This window comes from Notamacropus eugenii, chromosome 2, assembly GCF_028372415.1.
Source record: "Notamacropus eugenii isolate mMacEug1 chromosome 2, mMacEug1.pri_v2, whole genome shotgun sequence".
NCBI classification, from domain to species: domain Eukaryota; kingdom Metazoa; phylum Chordata; class Mammalia; order Diprotodontia; family Macropodidae; genus Notamacropus; species Notamacropus eugenii.
Window position 1 is genome coordinate 234,738,295 of NC_092873.1, and position 23,725 is coordinate 234,762,019.

General features: G+C 35.9%; 1 protein-coding gene across 1 annotated transcript in view; it reads right to left on the minus strand.

The window, feature by feature from the left end:
• The window catches only part of LOC140526967 (utrophin-like), a 77,252-nt gene that overhangs the window by 39,132 nt on the left and 14,395 nt on the right, over positions 1 to 23,725 (minus strand). Inside the window, exons 3-8 of the mRNA XM_072643581.1 lie at positions 20,963 to 21,135; positions 9,887 to 10,034; positions 8,548 to 8,726; positions 4,833 to 4,968; positions 3,832 to 3,981; positions 2,244 to 2,319 (exon numbers count right to left, since the gene is read on the minus strand). Coding sequence (XP_072499682.1) covers positions 2,244 to 2,319; positions 3,832 to 3,981; positions 4,833 to 4,968; positions 8,548 to 8,726; positions 9,887 to 10,034; positions 20,963 to 21,135 — 862 coding nt within the window. The remainder of the gene's footprint in view (positions 1 to 2,243; positions 2,320 to 3,831; positions 3,982 to 4,832; positions 4,969 to 8,547; positions 8,727 to 9,886; positions 10,035 to 20,962; positions 21,136 to 23,725) is intronic.

The following is a 23,725-nucleotide window of genomic DNA, read 5'->3' on the forward strand; positions in this document are numbered from 1 at the left end:
CTAGCAGGTAATTTTAAAGAAAGTGTTTTATTACTGTCAAAACACTATGTAAATTTAAGTTAGATTTCCAATACAATTTTTTTATAACGTACCTTACTTATCAATTATTTTAAGGCAGGGCACAGTGTATAAAATGTAACTGGATAGAACCATTGAGCGTGAAAGACCAGAAGAATGTCATTAGAAGTCTGTGTTTTACTATATAAGGGCAAATGTCACTTAATTATTGCCTTTACAAAGATTTCTTTCAACTGCATACCATCTGTGAACCTGGGGAAAAAATTTTTCTCCCTATATTCCATTCACTGGAATATAACAGATTGGGTTATGAAGTAAATGACCTCCTGGGTCCTAGGTTCATGCTGATACAGGTCATTCAGAGATGTGTTCAAATAAAGTCATATGTATTTCCAAAAAAACTCTAAAGTATAACTGGGTAGACATGAATCCTCCTATATAATCAAGAACCTATATACAATGAGGGCCAATCACCCCTAATTTATCCATGTAAACTCCATATTTGTACATATTAAGGTAATGCTTAAAATGGGATACACATATAATAATGTAGTATTTTCTCATATACAAAAAGCCAACCACACGTACATACAACTACATATATGTGGGCATGCATACATATATCTATAGATATATAGATATCTATAAATGTATAGATATAATTAGTTTATTCTCATGCCAGAATGATAAAGTATTTTGACACTAGGTGAATAACCATAGCATTTGGTGGCTGAGTGGATAGAGCACTGGGCAGGGTACTGGAAATATCTGAGTTCAAATCTAGTCTCATGCACTTAATACTTGTGTGACCTTGAACAAGTCACCAATTCTCTATCTGCCTCAGTTGCCTTAACTATAGAAAACACTGAGGATAATAGACCTACTTCCCAGGGCTGCTGTGACAATCAAATGAGATCAAACTAAAATATCTATGAAGCAATGATCCCAGTGTCTAGCACATAGTAAGTGCTTAATTAAAGTGTAAAATCCCTTTCCCATTGATGAAAAATGTTGTCGGTTAAACCCTTTACCAGATTCTACCTCTGATTTTTTGAAATTAAAATGGAGGTAAAAAAGAACACATTAGCTCTCTAACACTGCATAGTGGATTAAGGGGCCAGGCTTGGATTTAGAACGACCCTGAGTCCAAGTGTTGCCACTGACACTCACTAGTGAAAATGGACAAACTGTTGAACCTCTCAGTGACCAAGACAGCAAAGAGTTTTACCTACAGAGGAGTGGCCCATTTGACTCATAGGATCATAGATCTACTTAGAAATAATCTCCCCATTTCACTAATGATGAAAGGAAGATCAAGGATTGTTGAGTGACAGAAAGGTCATCTAGGATAGTCAAGGGTCAGAGAAGGGAACTGAATCCAAGTGTTCTCACTTCAGAGTAAGTCTTCCTTCCACTGTACCATGCTGACTCAAAAATGGTGGAGGAAAACTCTCAAAGTGACAGAATCATAGCAGCAAATCCTAAATATAAGCTACCCTTTGACAACAAGAATATATACATTTTGTGATATAAAAAAAAATAGAAAAGGTATGTCTACTGAAAATATTAATAACTGAAGGAATCTACAAAGCATAATTGACAATTTATATGAAAACTGCCTAATTTCAAGTGATTCATGCTGGAATTGTGTGTCTTCCCCCCACAAAAAAATATATAAGCTCTTTGAGTGGAATAAATATATCTTTTAATTCTTTTCCACCTCAAAATCATCCTACTAATAAGAAAACAATGCAGTCTGGGTGAGGCGGTATGTTGGGTGCTAAAGTAAAACACTTTTTATCTAGGTTAAATACTGATATATTAACTGTGTAATCTTTAGCAAATGACTGAGCTTCCCCGGGAGCCAGTTTACAAAGCCAAAACAGAAATTATGATTATGTTGTTTGAGTTAGCAACATGAAAAGGCAAATATTTAACATGAGAAACTATCATCCCAGTCTCTTTTAAATATTCATAAAGCTAGTATTAACTATTCTACTCTAATGCTCTTTATTCACTCAAGCAGTAGGATTTTTTAAAAAAGATATTTATCTGTTAAACCCCAAAAGAAAAGAACACATTTAAATTGTACTTTTTAAAAAATGAAGAGGAAACATTACTTTTAAAACTCTCTTAGAAAAATAGCTTTACACAGAAATAATAGAAAGATGAAAGTTCCACATAAAATTAAACAAAATTAAGGTATCAAGTTTTCCCTTATTTACCAGAGGCTGTTGAAGGATGGGGCTCAGAAACATCCAAGGGTCTCTCCTCCAGGGCGCGAGGGATATCCCTCTCCACCTATAATTTCATACACAGAGAAGGAAAGAAACGTAAGAGAAAATATTACTTCCCACACAATGAAGATGATTTTAAAGTCCAAATTATATTCAAACTGAATATATTTCTATTATTCTAACTAGAATATCAAAAAATTATGTTTGCTATTAATAGACAGAACTTAAAGCCATCAGTAGACATGGATCTATGGCTTTATTGAAGTGGGCCTTCTCTCCTTTAATATAAAAAGAACTGATTCATACTTCACTATGTATGACTCTTTTTCATTCTCCATTATGCATTTTAATTCACTTAATTAGTTAAATCAGAAAGGGAAGATCATGCTTTTTAAAAATACCTTACAAATTAAAATAATTCAAAATAACAATAACTCCTATTTCCAAAAAATACATAATTTTCATTTAGTTTTATTGTCAAAAACTAAGAAATGTCTGTGCATAACCAAAAGGAAAATTATTACACAGGAACGGGAGTGATCAAATATTGTATTCTTCTATACCTAGTCATAGAAAGGAATGAAAGATGGTAAGGGGAAAGGGAAGGCGAGGGAAGAAGGGAAGGAATGGGGAAGAGGGGAGGGGAAAAGGAGAAAATGGAAGGGAAAATGAGGGCGAAGAGGGAAGAGAAGGGAAGAAACAAGCATTTATTAAGTGCTTAATATGATCCACACACTTTGGTAAGTTTTTTACAAATATTCTCTCACTTGAGCTTCACAACACCCCTAGTGGTAGGTGTTAGTATGACCTCCATTTGATAGTTGAGAAAAATGATGCAGACAGAGCTGAAGGGACTTGCCCATGGTCAGTTACTAAGTGTCTGAGGCTAGATTTCCACACAGGTCTCACAGACTCACAGACTAGAACTCTGTTACACCAACTAGCTGCCTCTAATGACCACATGACAGTTATCTTAAGCAGAATTATCACACTTCTGTGTGATAGATTAGATTTGTTTTGCCCTTATTAAGAAGTCAGAACTAGGGTCAATGGTTAGAAGTGCAGAAGGAAAGAGTGACTCGAAAGGAGGAAAATCCTCATCATAATTGCAGTGGCCAAAATTGGAAGGGACTGCCCTGAAGGATGGTGGCACTGGAGTTCTCCTACTAGTAGATACTAAAAAGACACTTGGGAAACACTTGGTAGAGTTTCTCTTTCTTATGTGATACTCAAGTTCTATGTAGGAAGCTATACTTTTCTGGGTACAAAATAACAGTTTCAAGCCAGTTCTGTCTGGTTTGTCTCAAGTCACATTAATATTCATTATTTCATCGACTTCACAACATCCAAATCTATTAAGCAAAATGCCCCGAAAACATTTCTCCCTATTTTTAAGATAAGCAAATCAATATTTCACTATATCCCATGAACATAAGAGGCACTCACAAAGAAAAATGGGGGAGGGCATCTTTAAAGGTAAAATAGAATATTACAAGGATATCATTCTTATAATAATCAAATCACATCAACCAATATTGATTGGGGACATGCAATGTGCAAAGCATTTCAGGCATACCTTATCCCACTTGATATTCAGAGTTCTTAAACTGGCAGAAATGAATTTTCCTTCATTCATACTGAAGTCTTCCAATGCAAGTAGCGAAAGGATATTTGCGTTCAACCACCGAAGATTTTCCCTTTGTACATCCATGTGCTGGGTTAAGTCCTAAAGGGGGCAGAAGAGAGCTTTGCTTAAAAGGGCAATACACAGCCACACCAGCATTAGTAGAATGACATGAAAAACCCTTGTCTTTAAATCATGGATTTGGCATTTAAAATGTTCATGCGTAAACATACTACAATCTAACCGGAAATAATAGTAACAATCCCTGAAAATAATTTCATGTGGAATGAAGTTCTTTACGTGGCAAATAATCTCTAAGAAAACAGCAATACACACTTCAATTTATCTAAAAATACGCTTAACAAAGAGAATACAGAACAAATAATGCCTCTAGTTTTTTCTATACATGTCATGGGACTAATTTGGAACAATGCAAATGAAAATATTTTAAGGAACAGAATTACAAAGCAGTAATTAAGAATCAAAGTGTAATAAAGCCAAGTGTAATGATGCAACACGGCCATGATTTTTAAGGCTAAAAACTGCCAGGAAGTACTACTCCTACAACACATTTAATAAGGTACGTGAACAATTCAATGAATACGTTGCACTAGGCAACAGGATCTTAACACAGAAGGACCAAGCCCTTATATGATATGAAACCATTATATGATGCAAAAATATCAGGATTCTGCTTCAACTATTGAAATGACAGTGTCAAGCAATAATTCTTATGCTAACAGAATCTTCTGAAAGTATGACTTCAAGTATTACTTATTGCCCCTTCTCAGAGCTAACCTTATAAATGCGAAGTAATATCCCTTTAAAAACCTATTTTAATGTTTTTTTACCTTCAAATAGGAAATTTTTTTAATCCCAGTTCTCCTGCAACATTATTCCCATTCTTGCATTTAAACCCCAAGGTACAAAAACAAGGATATTCTATAACTTGCCTTTAGTTCTTGGACACTATTTTCCATTTCAGATGAGGACGTCAATTCCAAGGCATTTTCAATCTCTGATACCCAGCGAAAAGTTTCAGTCATCGTTTTTCTGTATTTCACTATCGCCTCATTTTTTGTTTCAAGACTAGAAAAATCATTATTGAAAAATATTGAGCAAACAAACTAGTTTGATATAATACTGTATGCAGATCAGGTAAAAAATGTCAATTCATTCTTATTAACAACAGATAGAACATCTGTTTAAATGGGTTCAAAATTAGTGAATTAGTATTTTAAAATACTGAATCATGCATGATACAGTCTTGCCCTTCCCTCATTTTCATCTTCTCTCTCAAAGCTATAGTTATGTGAGCCATGCAAAAGAAAATTTCGCTTTTTTGGTAGATAGAGGGAAACCAAATGTATAACTTAGTATTTAATAATTTGATAATATCCTTGCAAAATGCATAATTAATTTTAAAAAACAAAGTAATGATATAAATAATAATAAGGAACAGAACTTTTTAAAAATTTTAATTAAAAAGGAAAAAATACTCAAGGCACAAAGAGGAAGAGAGTTGCTTATGACAGATACAGAGTCGGTATATTGCTAGAGGGAGAATTTGAACCAAGGTCTGATTCTAAGAATGGTTTTCTAACCACTGTGTATACATTTGTTTTGTGTGTGTATGTGTATACACACATAGATATACATAATATACACAACGTGTATGTATATAGAAATAGATATATTATAGATATCTATATATAGATGTCTATTTGTGAAATTGCATCAACAAATAATCCCTTTAGTAGCAAGAAAATAATGAATGTTTATAAAGTTTATATACATAAGTATACACAAAATAGACCTATAAATTCCCAAAGAACATCAAAGAAACACAATATATTTCCTACTGTGAAACACAGATTTGCCCAGAAACTTTTTTTCAGCCATTTTATCAATAATTTTTTAATGTATTTACGTTTCTATGAGACTTCAAATTGCCCTCCTTGAAATTCTTGTTAACAAACTGGAGTTAATATTTCCTGGGTAATGACATTATAAGATAGCCATAAACAGTCATTGGATATCTATTCATAAACAATGCATGCTATCTAATTTTACCTAGATAGCATACAGACTTTGCTTAGATGTAGAAATCTAGATGATTGAGAATCCTGTACAAGAAACAAAGTGCTGTTTTACTGTGTAAGCATTTAACTTTCAGTCCTCCATAATAGTTAATTGTTGAATCAAAAAGTTGTTATGGATCAGAAAAGTTCATAGATAACAAACAGTGATAAACAACCTAAGATGGGTTAACATCTTGACATCATGACATAAAAGTAAAAACAAATTGAGTAAATCAAATATTTCATTTGTAAAAATAGAAAAAGGTATATAATTCATTCTCATTTTGACATGCAAAAGAATGAGTAGTGTTACTTCAGTGATATCCACTCTACAAAATTTATCAATTGGAATTCCTAGGAAATTCCTGGACCATCTTCAGTTGTCCTGATTTATTTCTGGACACTGAACTCAGATGACTCCTGGATGTGAAACGGATTGGTGACTTTGCACAATCCACCCTCACTCAAATCCAATTCACTTGCATGTCATGGCATCATCTCCCTGACGTCATGGTCCTCTTAAAGAACAAAGGACACACAGCAAGCAATTTGAAATAAAATTTAGAGTGCATTTCTGCAAATAACGGTTAATGATCCTGCCAACAGGAAAACATTTATTTGTATTGCTGATAGAGGGGTGGAAGGAGGAAGCTGAATATTTCAATGTACTATTCAAGTTGGAAAGACTTGTAGGATGGACTCCACCTGTCTTTTCCAAGAAATAACTAGCTAATTCAAAGAAGTTCATTAGAAGCAGGCTAGCCATCAGATGATCTTGATGGGGCAGGAGGAATTAAAATTCATTAAGTCATTTTCTAAAGTACTAAAGGCTTGTGATCTACAACAGTGAAGGAAATAGTCACACTGAAATATCTTAAAATACCTTGTATAAATCATGCACCAGGTATGGTTTTTTGTTCATCTTTCTGTTACGATGGGAGAACAGGGTCTAGGATACTTGGGCCCAAAGAGTTTTCAATTACTCATTAAAGAATTATCAAAGAAAAAAGATCCAATCTGGACAGAATGTTAATAGTCAATAAAGTATTGTTCAAGTGCCACCTCCTCCATGAGGCCTTTCCCGTTTATCCTAGCTGTTAATACTTCTCCGACCCCTCCCAAATTTCCTGGTATTTTCTTTGTGTATAACTTGAATTGACTTACGTTTTCATAGGATGTATTCCCCTGATGTTTATCTTTCTAATTCCAGCTTCTGGCAGAGTATATGATATATAGTAAATAGGGAACTTAAAAAAATACTTATTTGACTGAAATGGACAACTACTCATTAATTAGTTGATCCTGATGAACTTATTATGAAATATCTCAGCACATGAAAGTCAGTTTCATTAATTGATATTTCATCTACACAGTTAAAATGGATAAGCATGCACATCTCTCAGATTTTCAAATTGGGACTCTTGTTTTAAAGCTTCCACTGTCTGAAAGATCGATATTATTATGCTACATGTCTTGGACAAGGAAGAATTTGAACAAAAAAGTCTTTTGCCAGTTAAAATTCTACAGCTTAATTAAAAATTAAACCTTAAAAGAGAATACGTATAAGGATAATTTCCAGTGGACTTGCTCCTATGTACTCTAGGTCAATGAGGAGGGTTTTTCAGCTGGAAAGTTGGCATTTGTTTTCAAGACAACTGCTAGAAATTTAGGCACATTCCCCTCACCACCATCTATGTCTCCAAAGAATTTGTGATTCCCCCCCATTTTTCTGACTCCAGCAAGATTTGAAAGAGAAAATCTTTCTTAAGAACTTTTGCCATAGAATGAAAGCTGAATTAAGTTATTTTATAAAAGTAAGAGATGTCTGGAGACGACCTAACTCTCCTTATGACACACCTTGCTGCTTGCAAACAATTCCAGACCCTCTAAAGAAAATAACATGCATGTATGCACAAGTGTGTGTGTGTGTGTGTGTGAGAGAGAGAGATAGAGAGAGAGAGAGAGAGAGAGAGAGAGAGAGAGAGAGAGAGAGAGAGAGAGAGAGAGAGAGAGAGAGAGAGAGAGAGAGAGAGGGAGGGAGACAGAGAAAGGGAAAGGGAAAGGGAACCTTGGATTTGAGGAATCTCAGTCTTAGTTTTATCACCTACAAAATGAAGAGTCTGAACTAGATGATCTCTTAAGGGTCTGCCCAGTCTGAAGAGATGTTCCTGTAATTCCTAACAAACTTCACAAGAAATTGAACATGGATCTCATCTCTCAATCAATTACAGAATATCACATTTGTAAAATTAGTATTTTCAACTTCACATATTTTGGGGAAAGTGTCACATTTATGGCACTTGCATAAGAAAAATTAGACACTGGGAATGGCTAGACTTCCTTAAACAATCTACCTTTAGCAAGTACAGATGAAAGGGAGGATTGATGTTCAGTAAGGTAAAAAAAAATTCAAAAGCAAAAATGAACTTATCATGACACTGAGGGAAAATGCAGATACACAGAAAGTAAGTGTCAGAAAATTTTCTACCAGTGGAGGACAAGAAAATCAAACTCCTTCATCTTGTTTTCTAAAGGATTTTCCATAGAATGCAATTTTGAAGAGCCTGCACAGTTATGGCTGAGATACCTAAGTTTTCTATCATACACTTGGCTTGAAACTGCATCCCAGCGATCACAGAGCTCTGCCATCTTTTCATCCAGGAGGCATGCTTCGGTTGGGTTGGAGAGTTTGGGGATGATGTTGCTCCCAGTTTGAATCAGTGGTGAAAACATACACTTGTGGATGTTAACTTCCTCTTCCAGTTTCTGCCACAGATGAAAAAGCCAAGATAAATTCTAATGTTAGATCAAACGGTTTTGAAACTCTCAACACACATAGGTATTATGGCATTAATATTACATGCAGAAACCAATAAATGGGAAGATAAACACAGAAAACATATCCTCATGAGTTAGCTCTTTTAGAGCAAGTCAAGGGAATTTCAAATGAAAGAATAAATGTACTTTTAGAGATAATTCAGATTGTTTTCATTTTATTAACTAAAAAGAAAATAAGATTCAAGGAAAACTTTCCGTTACAAAAGCAAGCATTGAAAAATGATTATATGGGAGACTCAATCACATTCAGCTTAAAAATAAAAGGCTTACTTCTATTTCTTCAACCATGTCCGTTTTCCCTGAGACTTTTTTATGAATTACTTTCTGATCAAACTGATAACATAGTATCAATGAACTATAAATATCACAATGCAAAGACAAAGGAAAGTGCTGGGGGGTTTTTTCATTTAATTCCAGGTTCAAATTTCTTATTCATACAAAAATTCTTAAGGGAAGAGAGAGAAGTAGGCAGGATGAGGAGGGAACATAAATGTTTATAACTAAACAAAAATGCAGGTGAAGCAATCACTGCCTTTCGAATTAAAAGCATGTGCACAACTTTTAAGAAATTAAGTTTTACTTTTACCAATAGTCTGAATTAGAATTTAATTTGTTACCATTATTATGAAAAATTGCCTCAAGAATGATTTTGCTGGTATTCCTTTTTAAATTAGAGGGCTATAAATCAAGAATACCTTCTTTTATAATATTGAGTGAAAATGTTAATAAATTTACAACTGATGCCCTTAAATGTTTACATCTATCAAAGAATTTCACAGGGAAAAATTTACCGAAAATTAATTTGGTAAACACAAATATATTAAATAAAAATGACTCTTGTAGCTACCATAAAAGCTCCCACATTTCAGTCTGCGGAGAAAACCTTTATTCAAATGCTATTCGTTCCCCCATCACACCTCTCTATAAAAAAGCTTAAACACATTCCAAGTTTAAATTGTCACTGACAAAAAGACAAGAACAACTTCCATGCTTTTAAAACCTCAATCTTAAGTTATTTCATAAAAAGCCACTAAACGCAAGGGAAGTTATCTGAACAGCAAATCCTGTTCTGACAAAACAATCCCTACCTGCTGATGTTGCTTAGCTTTCTCTAGATCGAGACCATCTTCAGTATTGGCATGAGTCAGTAATGTTTCAGCTTCCGTCAGCCACTGGTTGAATTCACTGAGGTTACTTTGGAAGTATCTCCAATCTTTCACACTTTTATCGAAAAAACTTTTAGGGAATAAATTTTAAAACCTGGTAAGTGATTTTGGAAATGGGATCGCTTTTTATGAGAACCAATGATTTTATTAACCCTTAAAACTGTGTAATATTTGATTCATTTTGAAAAATCAAATAACTTAGTTACAAAAGTAAACAAGAACAAAGCTTAATCTATGTTAGCAAGCAAAACATCACAGGGAAATACCTCCCATGGACCCTAACACCATGTTCTCTCCCTCATTTTATTTCTTCATTTATTTTTGCAAAAAATTCTACCAGGAGCTAAAATGGTGGGGAAACTGGTGCAAGAAACAAAGCACGAGCATAGGTAATGGCTACCCTGTGGAAACATTTGCCAATATATATGAAAATGTTAATTGGCCCATCTGAAAGCAATAATAGACATACAGTGATTTCTCCTTCTGAGCCCTTTCCTGGTGAAACCAACATTTATTCACCCTGAAGTTATCAACTGAGTCTTTTAAAACATTTTTCTTACAATCGAAAAGTTTTGTTTGGTATCTGGCATGATTACAATTCTCAAATACCCAAATTGTACACTCTATACAAATGTCAATTGTTCCCATACCTAAAACGTTCTAATTATGATCATGAATCTGTTAAGGTTTGTAACATAGCAAGAATAGGAATGTTATTTAGGTCATTACACAGAGAAAGGCATATTTAGCTTTAATTACCATGTAATATAAAAGAGAAATGAATAAAAATGCTAGTCCTTTGGCATATTCAAAGAGCCTTAGATATAGACACACAATGGCAAAAAGCTTTAATGGACTAGGATTATAAAGTTTTATTGAGGTAGTTAACTAGCACATTATTAACCTATCCTATGACAACATCCCATCTCCAAGGCCAAAAGATGTGGAAATGATCTTCCTCAATAAAAGGTTTCTAACATATGCAAAATGTCACCAGGTAGCCCAGAGGAGATAAGACTATAATAGCCACTATTAAATGACTACAATATACAGAATTAGTTAAGAACCAATTGGAATTGAGGGCACCTGTACCATCACAGTCATCAAGGAAAACATGTCTAAATTACTGAACTCTGGACAACTGGACTACTGTGAAGAAGTAAGGCACAAGGGGAAGAAAACAATCCTATCTCTGGAATCCCAAGATGTGGGCTGTAATCAAGTAACTGACATTCCTATGTGTGTGACCTTAAACAAGTTACGTTAACTTCATAAGACTCATTTTCCTCAACAATCAAATGGGGGGGTTAAGGAGGGGTTGAGCCTGCAGGACACCTGGATCAGATGGTCTGGAAGATTCCCTCCTAGGTCTACATCTGTGAATCTGGAATCCAGTGTACATAATTGTGCAAACAAGTTTGAAAATAAAAATATGAAGCTGGGAAACCTACAAATAATTAATAAAGCATTAACAGTCTACTAAAATTCAAATTAAATGGCAAGGAAAAATCTTTAATTGGTGGGATGCATGAAAAAAAGAATACCGAATTCCGTTTTCTGTGATCAATTTTACAAAGTTTTCCTAGATGAAAGAAGAACTCAGGAATCTTAATTTTAGAAGGGTTTTCTAAAGCAATCTTGTCCAATGTATACCTGAATAATCCCAAATATGTCAAGGCAACCTCTGTCTGAACTATCACGTTAATAAAATCAAATTTTAGTTTTGGATAGTTTAGTTCTGAGAAAGTATTTCCTTAATGTGTCTCCCTATAACTTCTGCCCACTGGTTCTACTTCTATGTAAAGATACAAAAGCAGAAAAACAAAATGCATTTCATTTGATAACTCTGAATATTCGAATCCAAACATGTACTCCCTAAATTTCTCCTTACTATAGGCTAAACATCATGTGCTTCAACCAATTTCTCATAGGGCACTGCTTTCGTCCTTATTCTGTATCCTCTAGAAATGCTACACAGCTGGAGTGAACAGCCAGAAATGAACATAATATAAAGAATGTGGCCTGACCAAGGTAAAAGGAGCAAAGCTTCCCTTCATATGCAAAGCTCTGCTTCCAAAAATGTGGTCAAAAATCACCTAAGATTTTTTTTCCTGTCTAACCATAATGCTAGCTAAAAAGAAGCTCAAAGTCCACTAAAATCCCTATTTTCTGGATTCATATGTACCAGTACTCCCTATCCTGTATACTGAGTTGCTTAATTCATCCTATTAAATTCAACTCCTTATAAAATTTGTAAAATCTGTGAATTGCAAAATCCTTCAATTACTTCGTAAACAAGAAGAAAGTACAAATGAGATTACAGACTGGAGACAAAGATGGCACATTGGAGGTCATTTAGTACAACCCTCAACACATAGGATAACAATAAGACTCAGAGAATTGATGCCAGTTGTTCAATGATTTCAACGATCACACAGCTGGTAAGTGGCAAAGTCTCTAACAAAGGTGGTGATATGATGATTCTATAAGTTTCTTCTATCTTTAAGTAAAAAATTATATTTTTATTGAAAAATTGTATTATTAGTTGGAGGGTAGGGAGAGTGGATTTGTCTGTTTAATTGTTTGGCATAAACTTCTGGTTTCCTTGGTGTAAAGTATTCCCAGTAAAGAAATTCTAACCACAAAGATGACTGTTTTGTAAGATTAGAAAGTGGTTTGACACATTGAGGTGTTCTGTAATTGAAATATACCATAAGGCTATAACTTGTTTCACAATTGGTATTATGCAGACATGAAGCCCAAGCCTTGTTGTAACCACATTCAAGACAAGGCCTCTATTCCCCACGCAACAGTCTCAAAAGATGATTATACCAAGCAATATAAAATACGAACACTTCCCTCTAAAAAATATTCTGAGAAAAACCCTTTTTCCCTCTCCCTGAGAGGAGCCAATCTCAAATTTCTGCAGTACTGTGAAACTACTGACCAGGAACTCAAGGTAGCACTTTTAGAGGAAGCAACTGACAATATCTTTGTGTTCTTGCTGTCATGGGAAAGGATTTGGGTTTTCTTCCTTTTCCATCGGAAAGAAAAGAAAATTGCAAATTGCAGTTCCTTCTAATCTGAGTCTCGACAAGCTATGGAGAGGTAAATTTGGGCAAAGACCTTTTGCCTAATTATTTCAGTAAATTAGTAAACCTGAATTATGTGCCTATTGTGCCAGATGCTACATTCAGTGTTTTGGATACAAAAAAGACAAAACACAGTCCTAGAAATCAAGAAATCCTACTGTAACACATGGGAGAAAACATGCAAACAACTCTGTACAAAAAAAAAGACAGGCAAGTTAGTTAAATTGAAGATAATCAAGAGAGTGAAGTCATTAGAATGAAGAGGAATCAGGAAAGGAACCCTGGGGAGGAGAGGGTTTTACCGGGGACCTAACAGAAAGCAGAAGTCAGGAGGCTGAAAGGAAAAAGGAGCAAATTTCAAGCGTGGGGAAGAGCCTGTGAAAAGCTCCTAGTTGAACACCAATTTCTTGTTCAAAGAGCATCAAAGAGGTCAGTGTCACAGGATCACAGGTACATGGTGGGAGGGGAATATAAAACATAAGAAGACTGGAAAAGTGAGACAGATTATGAAAGGTTTGAATGACTAACAGAGATTTTTATATTTGACCTCAGAAGTAATAAAGAGCCATTGAATTTGATGAGAAGGGAGGTGGTGACCTGATCAGACCTGTCATTAAGGAAGACTGATTCTATCAAATGAGTGTATGATAGATTGGAGTAAAGGAATACTTGTGGCTGGGAGACCAACTGGAAGGGTATTGCAGTGAGGTAAGGGTTGCAACAGAGCAAGGGAAATGTTAGGAGAGAAGGGGGCATTTACCATAGATATCACATAGGTCAAATCAATAGGCCTTGGCAAGAGACAAATTATGACGGAAGGAGGGAAGGAGAAAGTGAGGGGTTAAGGAGAGATCCTACACTTCAAGCATCAGGGAATGAGAAGATGATGGTGAGAAAGGTGGGGGAGAAGATAAGGAGTTGAGTTTTACACATGTTGATTATAAGATCTCTATGAAACATTTAGTTCCAGATATCCAATAAGCAGCTGAGATTGAGAGTGGAGAAAAATAAGTATAGATATGATCACTGAATATACGGGAGCTGATGAGATCATCAAGTGAAGCAATGCAGAAAGATAATAGAAGGAGGTCCAGGGCAGAGAACTGTGGGACACCTACCACAGCTAAGGGTATCAGCTAAATGAAGATCTCACAAATGGGACTGAATGAGAGTGATAAAACAGGGAGGAAAACTAGAAAAAAACAGCATACAGAGAAGTGGATATCAAGGACAAGACAGTGAGAGGATCAAAGCCCCAGTGAGGGGGTCAAAAAGGACACAGACTGAGGAAAGGAAATCCAATTTGGCGATAAGAAATAGGAACTCTGGAGGGAGCTAAATGACAAGGTCAGGATTCAGACTGCAAAGAGTTAAGAAGAGAGAGAGAAGAAAGTGGGGGCAGCTAACATGGACAATATATCAAGAAGGATAGACATAAAAGGGAAGAAAGAAATGGGACAATAGCGAAAAGGGAAAGATGGATAAAGTAAGGATCTTCAGAGGATGAGGGAAATACATGAATGTTGGTAAGCAGCCAGTACAAGCAAAGGGAGGGCCTTGAAGGAAAAGCAGAGAGTAAAGATGAGAAGGGAGGCAGGGTTGGAGAAGATGGGACACAATGGAATTATTTACGCATTCAGGACAATTTGCCTTGAGAAAGGAACAATCACCTCTTCTTGTTCAATAGAAGGAAGGTAGAAACAGTAGTAGAAGGCTTTGGGGATAAATAAGTTGAAAAGGAAAGCAGAAGAGCAAGCATTAAGGTAAGAGATATATAGTACACATTTGTAAGTTATCAGTAAGAGCACAGAGGGGCCAAGAAGCTTGAGTCTACCCTTCAAGCTTCAAACTGTGAGAAGGTAACTTAAGGGGGAGACAGAATGGAGCTCAGATTTAACAAGTAAAGGAGTCATCCTGTTCAACTATAGGGCAAAGTATTTTAACCTTTTTTGTATGCTAAAAAGTAAACTATGATATTACCATATTAAAGTTATTTTTCCTTCAATAATTAGATTTGCCCAGAAAGACGCACAAAGCTCATTTTAAAAATCAAAATTATGTTAAAATGTAATGTTAACATTATGAAAATCAGAATGTCTCTTTTATGGTATTCTTCTTTTCCCCCCTATTTATCTATATAAGATGTATCTTTACTGAGAATAGGAATTAACAAATACACATAGATGATGTCCTTTCATGGAGAATTTTAAAGGCAAGCCAGGAATCTATTTTTCAATGTATCAAAAAGAAGTGAAGATTTCAAAGGAGTGGAAACAATTACCAATAGTACTATTGACAAGAGAGGAAATGACCCAGAAAAATGAGAACAAGTACCAATTCACAGACTGATTTTATCTTCTATAAAAAATTTTTGGACATATCAAGGATATACTTAATAAAAAGAGGGACAGGCAAGGATCACGTAGATCAGAGGTGCTGCAGACAACCAACAACACCGCAGAATGCAATCCAGACCAGAGTAAAACATAACTTGGAACTATTTTTTCAAATTAATAAAAATAAAACAAGAAACATTACTATAATTTGGAATGTCAAAATGTGGTCCATAAGTGCCCTTTTGTCCACTTTAGTGGTCCCCATTTCTACTTGGGTTTCCCATCAATAATGTAGGCAATTTCTACAACAGCTGAAATCTTCTGTAACAACTGACTGAAAAGTAGAGAAAATACATGTTCCTGACATGCTTTTTTAAAAAAAATTCTAAAACAGCAATTGCCTTGACCATGGAAGAATCTTGACTCCCATGGAAATGTAAAGATGATTCAAAAATCCATGGACAGATTCAACTATAAAGATAATGTGGTTGAAGAATACTTTGAGTATCATATATCAAAAACAAGACATAAAGCAGAGACATGCATCAGTGTGAAGATATTTTCCAACTGTCATGGAAGGGGTACAATGCAAAATCTGAAAAGTTTAAAAAAAATAAAACAAAACCGTTAGGTTCGACCAATACTTTTGCATATTGATGATATGATACAGATAGCACATAGTCCCTGGGATACTACAGAAACCTCCCAAATGTGATCCATTAGCAATCAGAAGAAATCAACATTATCAGTTGACAAAGGTGAAAAGTACAAGAGGAAGAAAAAGGAAGCCAATTTCCTAGATTTTAACATGCAACTGTGTGGGCAAACATCTTGCATAAATTCTTCAGGCAGAAATTGTTATTTTGCATGACTTTATGCATTTGTGAGAATGTTTATTTTTTTCTCTTGTTTTTCAAATTGCAGGGGAAAAAATGAATGCTTGTTAATTGAAAAAAAAAAGATTATGAGCTTCAAAAACTCAAGAGGCCTGAGACTTGTCAAGCCTTCTCAAAGTCCTTATCAGTGGTATCTCTGACATTCTAAAGAGATTTACTATAGACTGAACTTAGGTATAAACAGATGATTTTGAACTAGGACACAGCTCATACAAAATAATACTCCTTGAGCAACTGTTCTATGTGACTATGTTCACAGGAAATTCTAACAAGATCCCTAAATAAGATTTTTGGGGAAACAAGATGCTATTGTTGTTCTTGCTCAGTCCTTTCAATCATGTCTGACTCTTTGTGTCACCAGCTGAGTTTTCTTGAAAAAGGTACTAGATTCCCCAATTGATAAATGGTCAAAGGATATGAACAGGCAATTTTCAGAGGAAGAAATTAAAGCTATCTATAATCATATGAAAAAATGCTTTAAATCACTATTGGTTAGAGAGATGCAAATCAAAACAACTCTGAGGCACCACATCACACCTATAAGATTGGCAAACATGACAGAACAAGAAAATGATAAATGCTGGAGAGGATGTGGGAAAGTTGGAACACTAATTCATTGCTGGTGGAGCTGCGAGCGCATCCAACCATTCTGGAGAGCAATTTGGAACTATGCCCAAAGGGCTACAAAAATGTGCATACCCTTTGACCCAGCAATATCGCTACTAGGACTATATCCCCAAGAGATCATAAAAATGGGAAAGGGTCCCACATGTACAAAAATATTTATAGCAGCACTCTATGTAGTTGCCAAAAACTGGAAGTCAAGGGGATGTCCATCAATTGGGGAATGGCTGAATAAATTATGGTATATGAATGTAATGGAGTACTATTGTGCCATAAGAAATGATGAACAAGAAGACTTCAGAGAGGCCTGGAAGGACTTACATGACCTGATGCTGAGTGAAAGGAGCAGAACCAGGAGAACTTTATGCACAGCAACAACCACAGTGTGTGAGAGTTTTTTCTGGTAGACTTAGATTTTTGTAATAACACAAGAACTTCTTACCAAAAAAAAAAAAAAAAATCCCAATGGAGGATCTCAAGGCAAAATGCCTGCCACACTCAGAGAGAGAAATATGGAAGTCACTCAAATATTGTAGCAGATCATGTTTGTGTATGTGTATGTGTTTGTGTATCATGTTCTGATTTGTTATACGATTTCTTTCATTTATCTTAGTCTGACTACATAGCATGACTATAGTGAAAATATACTCAATAGGAAAGTATATGTAGAATCTATACAGAATCGTATGCAGTCGTGCGGAGGGAGGGGGGGAGTGGGCGGTAGGTGGGGGGGATAAAATCGCAATTGTATGGCAGTGATTGTTAAACATTACAAAATAAAAAAATATATATATATATAAAAAAAAAAAAGAAAAAGAAAAAGGTACTAGAGTGGTTTGCCTTTTTCTTCTCCAGCATACTTTATAGATGGGGAAAATGAGGCAAACGGGGTTAAGTCACTTGCTCAGGGTCACAAACTCCTAAGTGTCTGAGACTATGTCTGAACTCAGGTCTTCTATCCACTATGACTCAAAATCTTTAGGAATAATCCTCCCAGTTCAGACTGTACTTCACCTTCTCATAGGCTGTAATCTCACCCAATTTTTTTCATAGATAGGAAAACAGAAACCCAGAGATATAATTGATTTACGCATGGTTACACAGGGAAGCGTTAAGAAGCAGGGTTAAAATCTAGGTCTTCTTACTCTAGAATCTTCCTCTCCTCCTACATAGATATGGATTATTAGTTTTGAAATAGGAAGTGCTTAAGTAATAATTTGTACAATTAAGGCTGACTATAATAATATTATACAATCATCCCATTAGATGATCTAAATAAGTGAAAGGGGCAAGATTATAAAAGTCGATACGAGAAACAGGTGATCCCCAAATCTATGTAGCTAATCCTAGCCTCTCTCCAAAGCTACCATCAATCAACAAGCATTCATTAAGTGCCTCCTAGGTGCTCGGCATGACATTAAATACTGGGGACACAAAAAGAGGCAAAATATAGTCCCTGCCCTCAAGGAGTTTATAAACTAAAGGTGGAAGACAACATGCAAACAACTATACGCAAAGCAAGATATATACAGGATAAGTAGAAAATAATTAACAGAGAGAAGGCATTGGAATTACAAGGGCTTTTTTAGGGAAGACTTCCCATAGAAGTGGGGACTCAGGGAGGTCAGTAATCAGAGCGGAAGAAGAAGAGAGTTTGAGGGATGGGAGACAGCCACAGAATGCTAGAGCTGAGAACTGGATTGTCTTGTTTGTGCAACAGCCAGACGGCCAGTGGCACAGTATCAAAGAGTATGTGTCAGGGAGTAAGGTAACCTAAGACTGGAAAGGTAGACATGTGGGTTAGGACATGAAAGACTTTGAATGCCAAACAAAGCATTTTGTATAGGAAGTCGTCAGAATTCATTGAGCAGGGAGATGGATGTAATCAGATCTGAGCTTTAGGAAAATCACTTTAAGTGGCTTAATGGAGGATGGAAAGGACTTGGGGGAGACCTGCACCAAGCCAAAACCTACCAGCAGGCTATTGCAATAATCTAGCATACACCTTTCTTGTAGTTCCTGGAATATGATACTCCATCTCTCACATCCATATCTTTGCAGTGGCTCCCCTTCATGACTGAAATGCTCTGCCACTGTTCCTTCACACCTGAGTTTCCCTGGCTTCCTTCAAGAATTAAATCAAATCCTACATTCTACAGGAAGCCTTTCACAATCCCCTTAGCAGCTAATATCTTACCCTCTTAGAACTGTCACTGCTGCTGAGTCATTTCTGTCATGTCCAACTCTCCATGACCACCCCCGTTAGGGTTTTTCTTGCCAAAGATATTGGAGTAGTTCATCATTTCCTTCTCCAGTTCATTTTACAGACAAGGAAACTGAGGAAAATTGGGGTATGCGACTTGCCCAGTGTCCCACATCTAGTAAGGGTCTGAGATTGGATTTGAAATCAGGTCCTCCTAATTCCAGGCCCACCACTCTATCCACTGCGCCATCTAGCTGCCTACTCTCTTAGATTACCTTCCATTCATTCTGTATTTATCTTATATTCCTTTCCATGCTGCTAACCCCATTAGACTAGGAGCTACTTAAGGGCAAGGACAGCTTTTTTGCCATTTTTTGCTTGTCCAGCCCTTAGCACAGTGGCTGGAACACAGTAAGCACATTAAAAATGCTTAAATGAATGACTGACAAAAAACTAATTATTATTCAGAAAAAAAGACTTTTGTAATCTCATGATGTCTTATGTATAGAAGTGTTGTTTCCAAAGTTGTATTTCTTTCTCCTGTCATGTGTTGATTAGCAAGTATCTGAAATTGTTTGACATATAAATTATTTTGCCTCTTGCTTTCCTTTTCCTGCCATCTGCTACACATCACTGTACTCTCTCACAATGTAATCATTCCCATTAGAATATGTGATAGTAAAGAAAAATCAAAGCAGCTATCTTTAACACCAGCTTCAGTTTGGTACAGAGAAAGTTAAAAGCATTGGCTTCAAAAAAGTTTTCCAATTACAAAAGAAGTTTGCTGTTCATGGTATGTCATCCTTTTTTTGGGGGGGGGCCAAAGATCAGATTAAAAAAAACACATTAAGAAATATAGCGTTAGGCTGTGATTTTTTTACATTTTTACTCCATTCACAGATAGGGTGTGTGTGTGTGTGTGTGTGTGTGTGTGTGTGTGTAACATCTAATATTCACATAGCTCTTCAAGGTTTGCAAAATGACTTACCAATAGTAATGTATCTCCACAACAAGCCTAGAAGGTTGAGACCATTATTATCCTCACTTTACAAGTGAAGAAACTGAGGTAGACAAAGGTTAAGAGACTTGCCTAGCATTACATACCTACCAAATGTTTGAGAGTAGATTTGAACTCAGGTCTTCCTGACTCAAGGTCCACCATGCTATCCACAGTACCATCTATAAAAACCTCTAGGCATATTATTACTATGAAGTTACTATGAAATGTGATGAGCACCAAGCTGTAATACAGACATCAATGATAGGCAGCCATAGTATAGTGGATATAGATGAATTTAAAGTCAGAAAGACCCAGGTCCAAGATTCTCTCCTACGTATCAGCAATGTATCCACAGAAAAGTCACTTCAACTGATAGTACCCCAGAAACTTCTCTAAGATTATAAATTATAAAACAGATGCAAAACTCTACTGGAACAGAGAATCTCCATACAAAGGAGTTTCTTACACAGTCAATCCCATTTCCTTCAAAAACATACACAGAAATTTTTAAAACTTAGAAAATAAAATTTAGAAAAAACTATCACTCATCCATTAATTTGATATGAAATATTAATTTGTATTATCCTTAATTTGTTACTATATTGGTTTTATGATGATCTTTCCAAAACTATTGGTCATAAAAATTGAATACATACACAAACACAATGATAATAGCAGTTGTAGATACTCAGATTTTCTATAAGGCAGATTTAGGAATAAGGCAAGAAATTTAATCATTTGACTAATGTGGGAGGGGGTATGTGTTTTTACTCCTTTTCAAGACTGCTGAGCCTCATATTTTTTTTTTAAAATCCTTAATAGTAAATATAAGCTAAAACAGACTTACCTTTTATGATCATAGTAGGTTGTTTTCAGACTGTTCCACTTTTCATTCAAGTGGTTCAGTCTTTTCTCAATCAGAATGGCTCCTAGATGGGAAACATCCAGTATAATTCTGGGCTCCTTCCTACGAAGAGCTGTAATCTGCTCCTCGACTTTGTCCAGGAGAGAATTGATTTGCTATAAAAAAAAAAATGTCAATAGAGACTTGGGTTTGGATACTACCTCTAACAATGATTATGTTAGCTGTATGTCCTTGGGCGAGTCATTTCACCTCTCAAACCTCAGTCTCCTCAACGATGAGACTGGAATCATAGCTGCAGTAGCTACTTCACAGGACTGCTGGAATATCAAAATGCTGTGCATAAAGTGCACAGCAGGTTTGAAAGTACGGTAGCAGCGCTGGCTATTATAGAATATTACAATAGCTCTCCCTTTACACGTAGACATCATATAGACTTTTTATCATGGAGACTTATTAAACTTTAAGTTACAAGGCTGGTATTAATTTGCACTGTGGAGTCAGTTTCCTCACTCAGAGTTATAAAGTCATAATTCTTCCCTTCCCTCCTCCCACTCCCATAAAAATAGTACAGATACTAAAAGAAATAGGAGCAGCTGTGGTCATTAACCTTAGGGCCCCCATTGAAAGTCATTCTGAAAGAAGGTCATAATACATACAAAGCATAAAAAGAATGGACAAAAAGGGGGAGGGGGGCATGAGGAAGGAACCAAATGAGTTACTCAGCATATAGAATTATGCTTTTATATATTCAGCCATATGAAATCATCAATGTTGGTCTTTAAAGCATAGATGACATTACCATTCATGGGAGTAGGAGAGAAGCGTAGCACATACCAATTTAAAACTGAATAAAATAAAAAACATAACAAAATCACAAGGAAAGGAAATAGAGTAAATGGTCAATTCTTGGGAAATAATCAAAGGAATTAAGATATATGTTCATATACGCTAGATATATGCTATATGTACACACATATAAAATTGACTGAGGCAAAAGTTAATATGCTATCTTGCTTCATCAGTGGCATGGTTCATATATGCAATCTCTACTCAGCAACTTAATACAATGAATTTAGAAAATTAGATTAAGGAATTTTTGTAATAGAAAGAAGACTTATAATTGGTGTAAATAGTAATGTAATCATCTCTAGTATGCCACATTTCAGGAAAGACTAGATTGGAAAATGGGAGGCATGGATTCCAGATGTGGCTCTGCCTCTGCCTAGTTAAATACACTCTCAAGTTTCCTTCCAAGCCTGTAACTCCATGACTAAAACACCCTGTGATGATCTTGCTTTGAAATTACAGTTCTCCATATGATGTGCTACTGAATGCTAACGGTATAAAATCTAATACGTTTCACTCTAGTTTCTACTTTTATCATAAATACATTCCCCAGTTATTTCTTCACCATGCAGTTTGTACTATGACCACTATTATCGGTAATCCCTCCAAAAGAAACTTGGATTACATCCCCTGAAAAGCCAGCTCTGATGGGCAAAGGTTTGGCTTGAATCTCCCCAGTGCAAGGACGCCATACCATTTTGAAGACATCTCAGTTTCGAGACATGTCCCTCACCCAACATACATATAATTTTTTCTCTTACCCTTTCTATATTGTCTTCTCTTATTAATTATTCTTTAAGCTGCTTGAGGGCATGAACTGCCCCATTTATTTTTATGTCTCCCCAGCCCTTAATGCAGTGCCCAATACATAACAAGTGTTTAATAAATAAATACCTTGCTGTCATTATAGCTCTGAATACTCCAGAGTAGCTATCTGACCTTCATCTCTCATAGCTTCCGTTTCCTCAACTATAAAATGGGGATAGGATACCTCACAATGCTATTGCAGTGACCCAATTAGATGATACATGTAAAATGTTTTACAGATCTTAAGGTGTCCTAAATGCATTTATCAGAGAAATAGTTTTGATGGACTCTAGCCTCTGCTCCCAGCATCAATATCCCAACTTCTTCATATGCCTCACTACCTCACTAGAACAGCAGGTGTGTCCCTTACCTCAACTACATAGCACATCCACCTAATATTAAATAGGACCACAATAGGCAGCCTTCAAGAAAGTAGCACCAAGAAGATGCTGAGCAGAATCTTTTACCACTAAATCATAACCTAAGTGGATACATGCACAGTAACAGCAAAGAACTGGCCTCAGGTGAACTTAGGATGTAGAGAGGGTTATTATAATATCATTAGCGTACATTAATATCCCCTTTACCCCTTTTCTGTATGCATTCTGGATAAACATATTTCCACCAAGGCTAGGAACCCTACCGATATCAATTCAGCCCTCTGATAATTTACTCTTCGTATATTCTGTAAAGATGAGTTGCACCTTTTGCTCCATAAAAATCTCTATCTTGCTTTGTTAACCTGCTGGTTCCTCTATGGAGCCTAGCCTGTTTGTTGAGAGCATAATCCTCAATAAGCCTTTGCTTGGGCTGGAGATGGTCTGAGTCTGTGAAGTCTTTCAAAACAAACTTACAACATGCCTTGTAACACCACAATGTTTTTGACACCCAGCATGGAGAGGAGAGTCTGATTCTGATACTTTTCAATCAAAGGTAAGTCTTTTCCTTTCCTCTCTCTTGGCTGGGGTCCCTCAAATACCTAGGAAGTCTTGACAAGACACTTGGGGCCCCAGTGTCCATGGGCAATTTCCCTGTAGAGACAGGAAGCTCTTTGAGGAACTTTACAGTCAGCTCTGAGCTGGCTTTTATCCC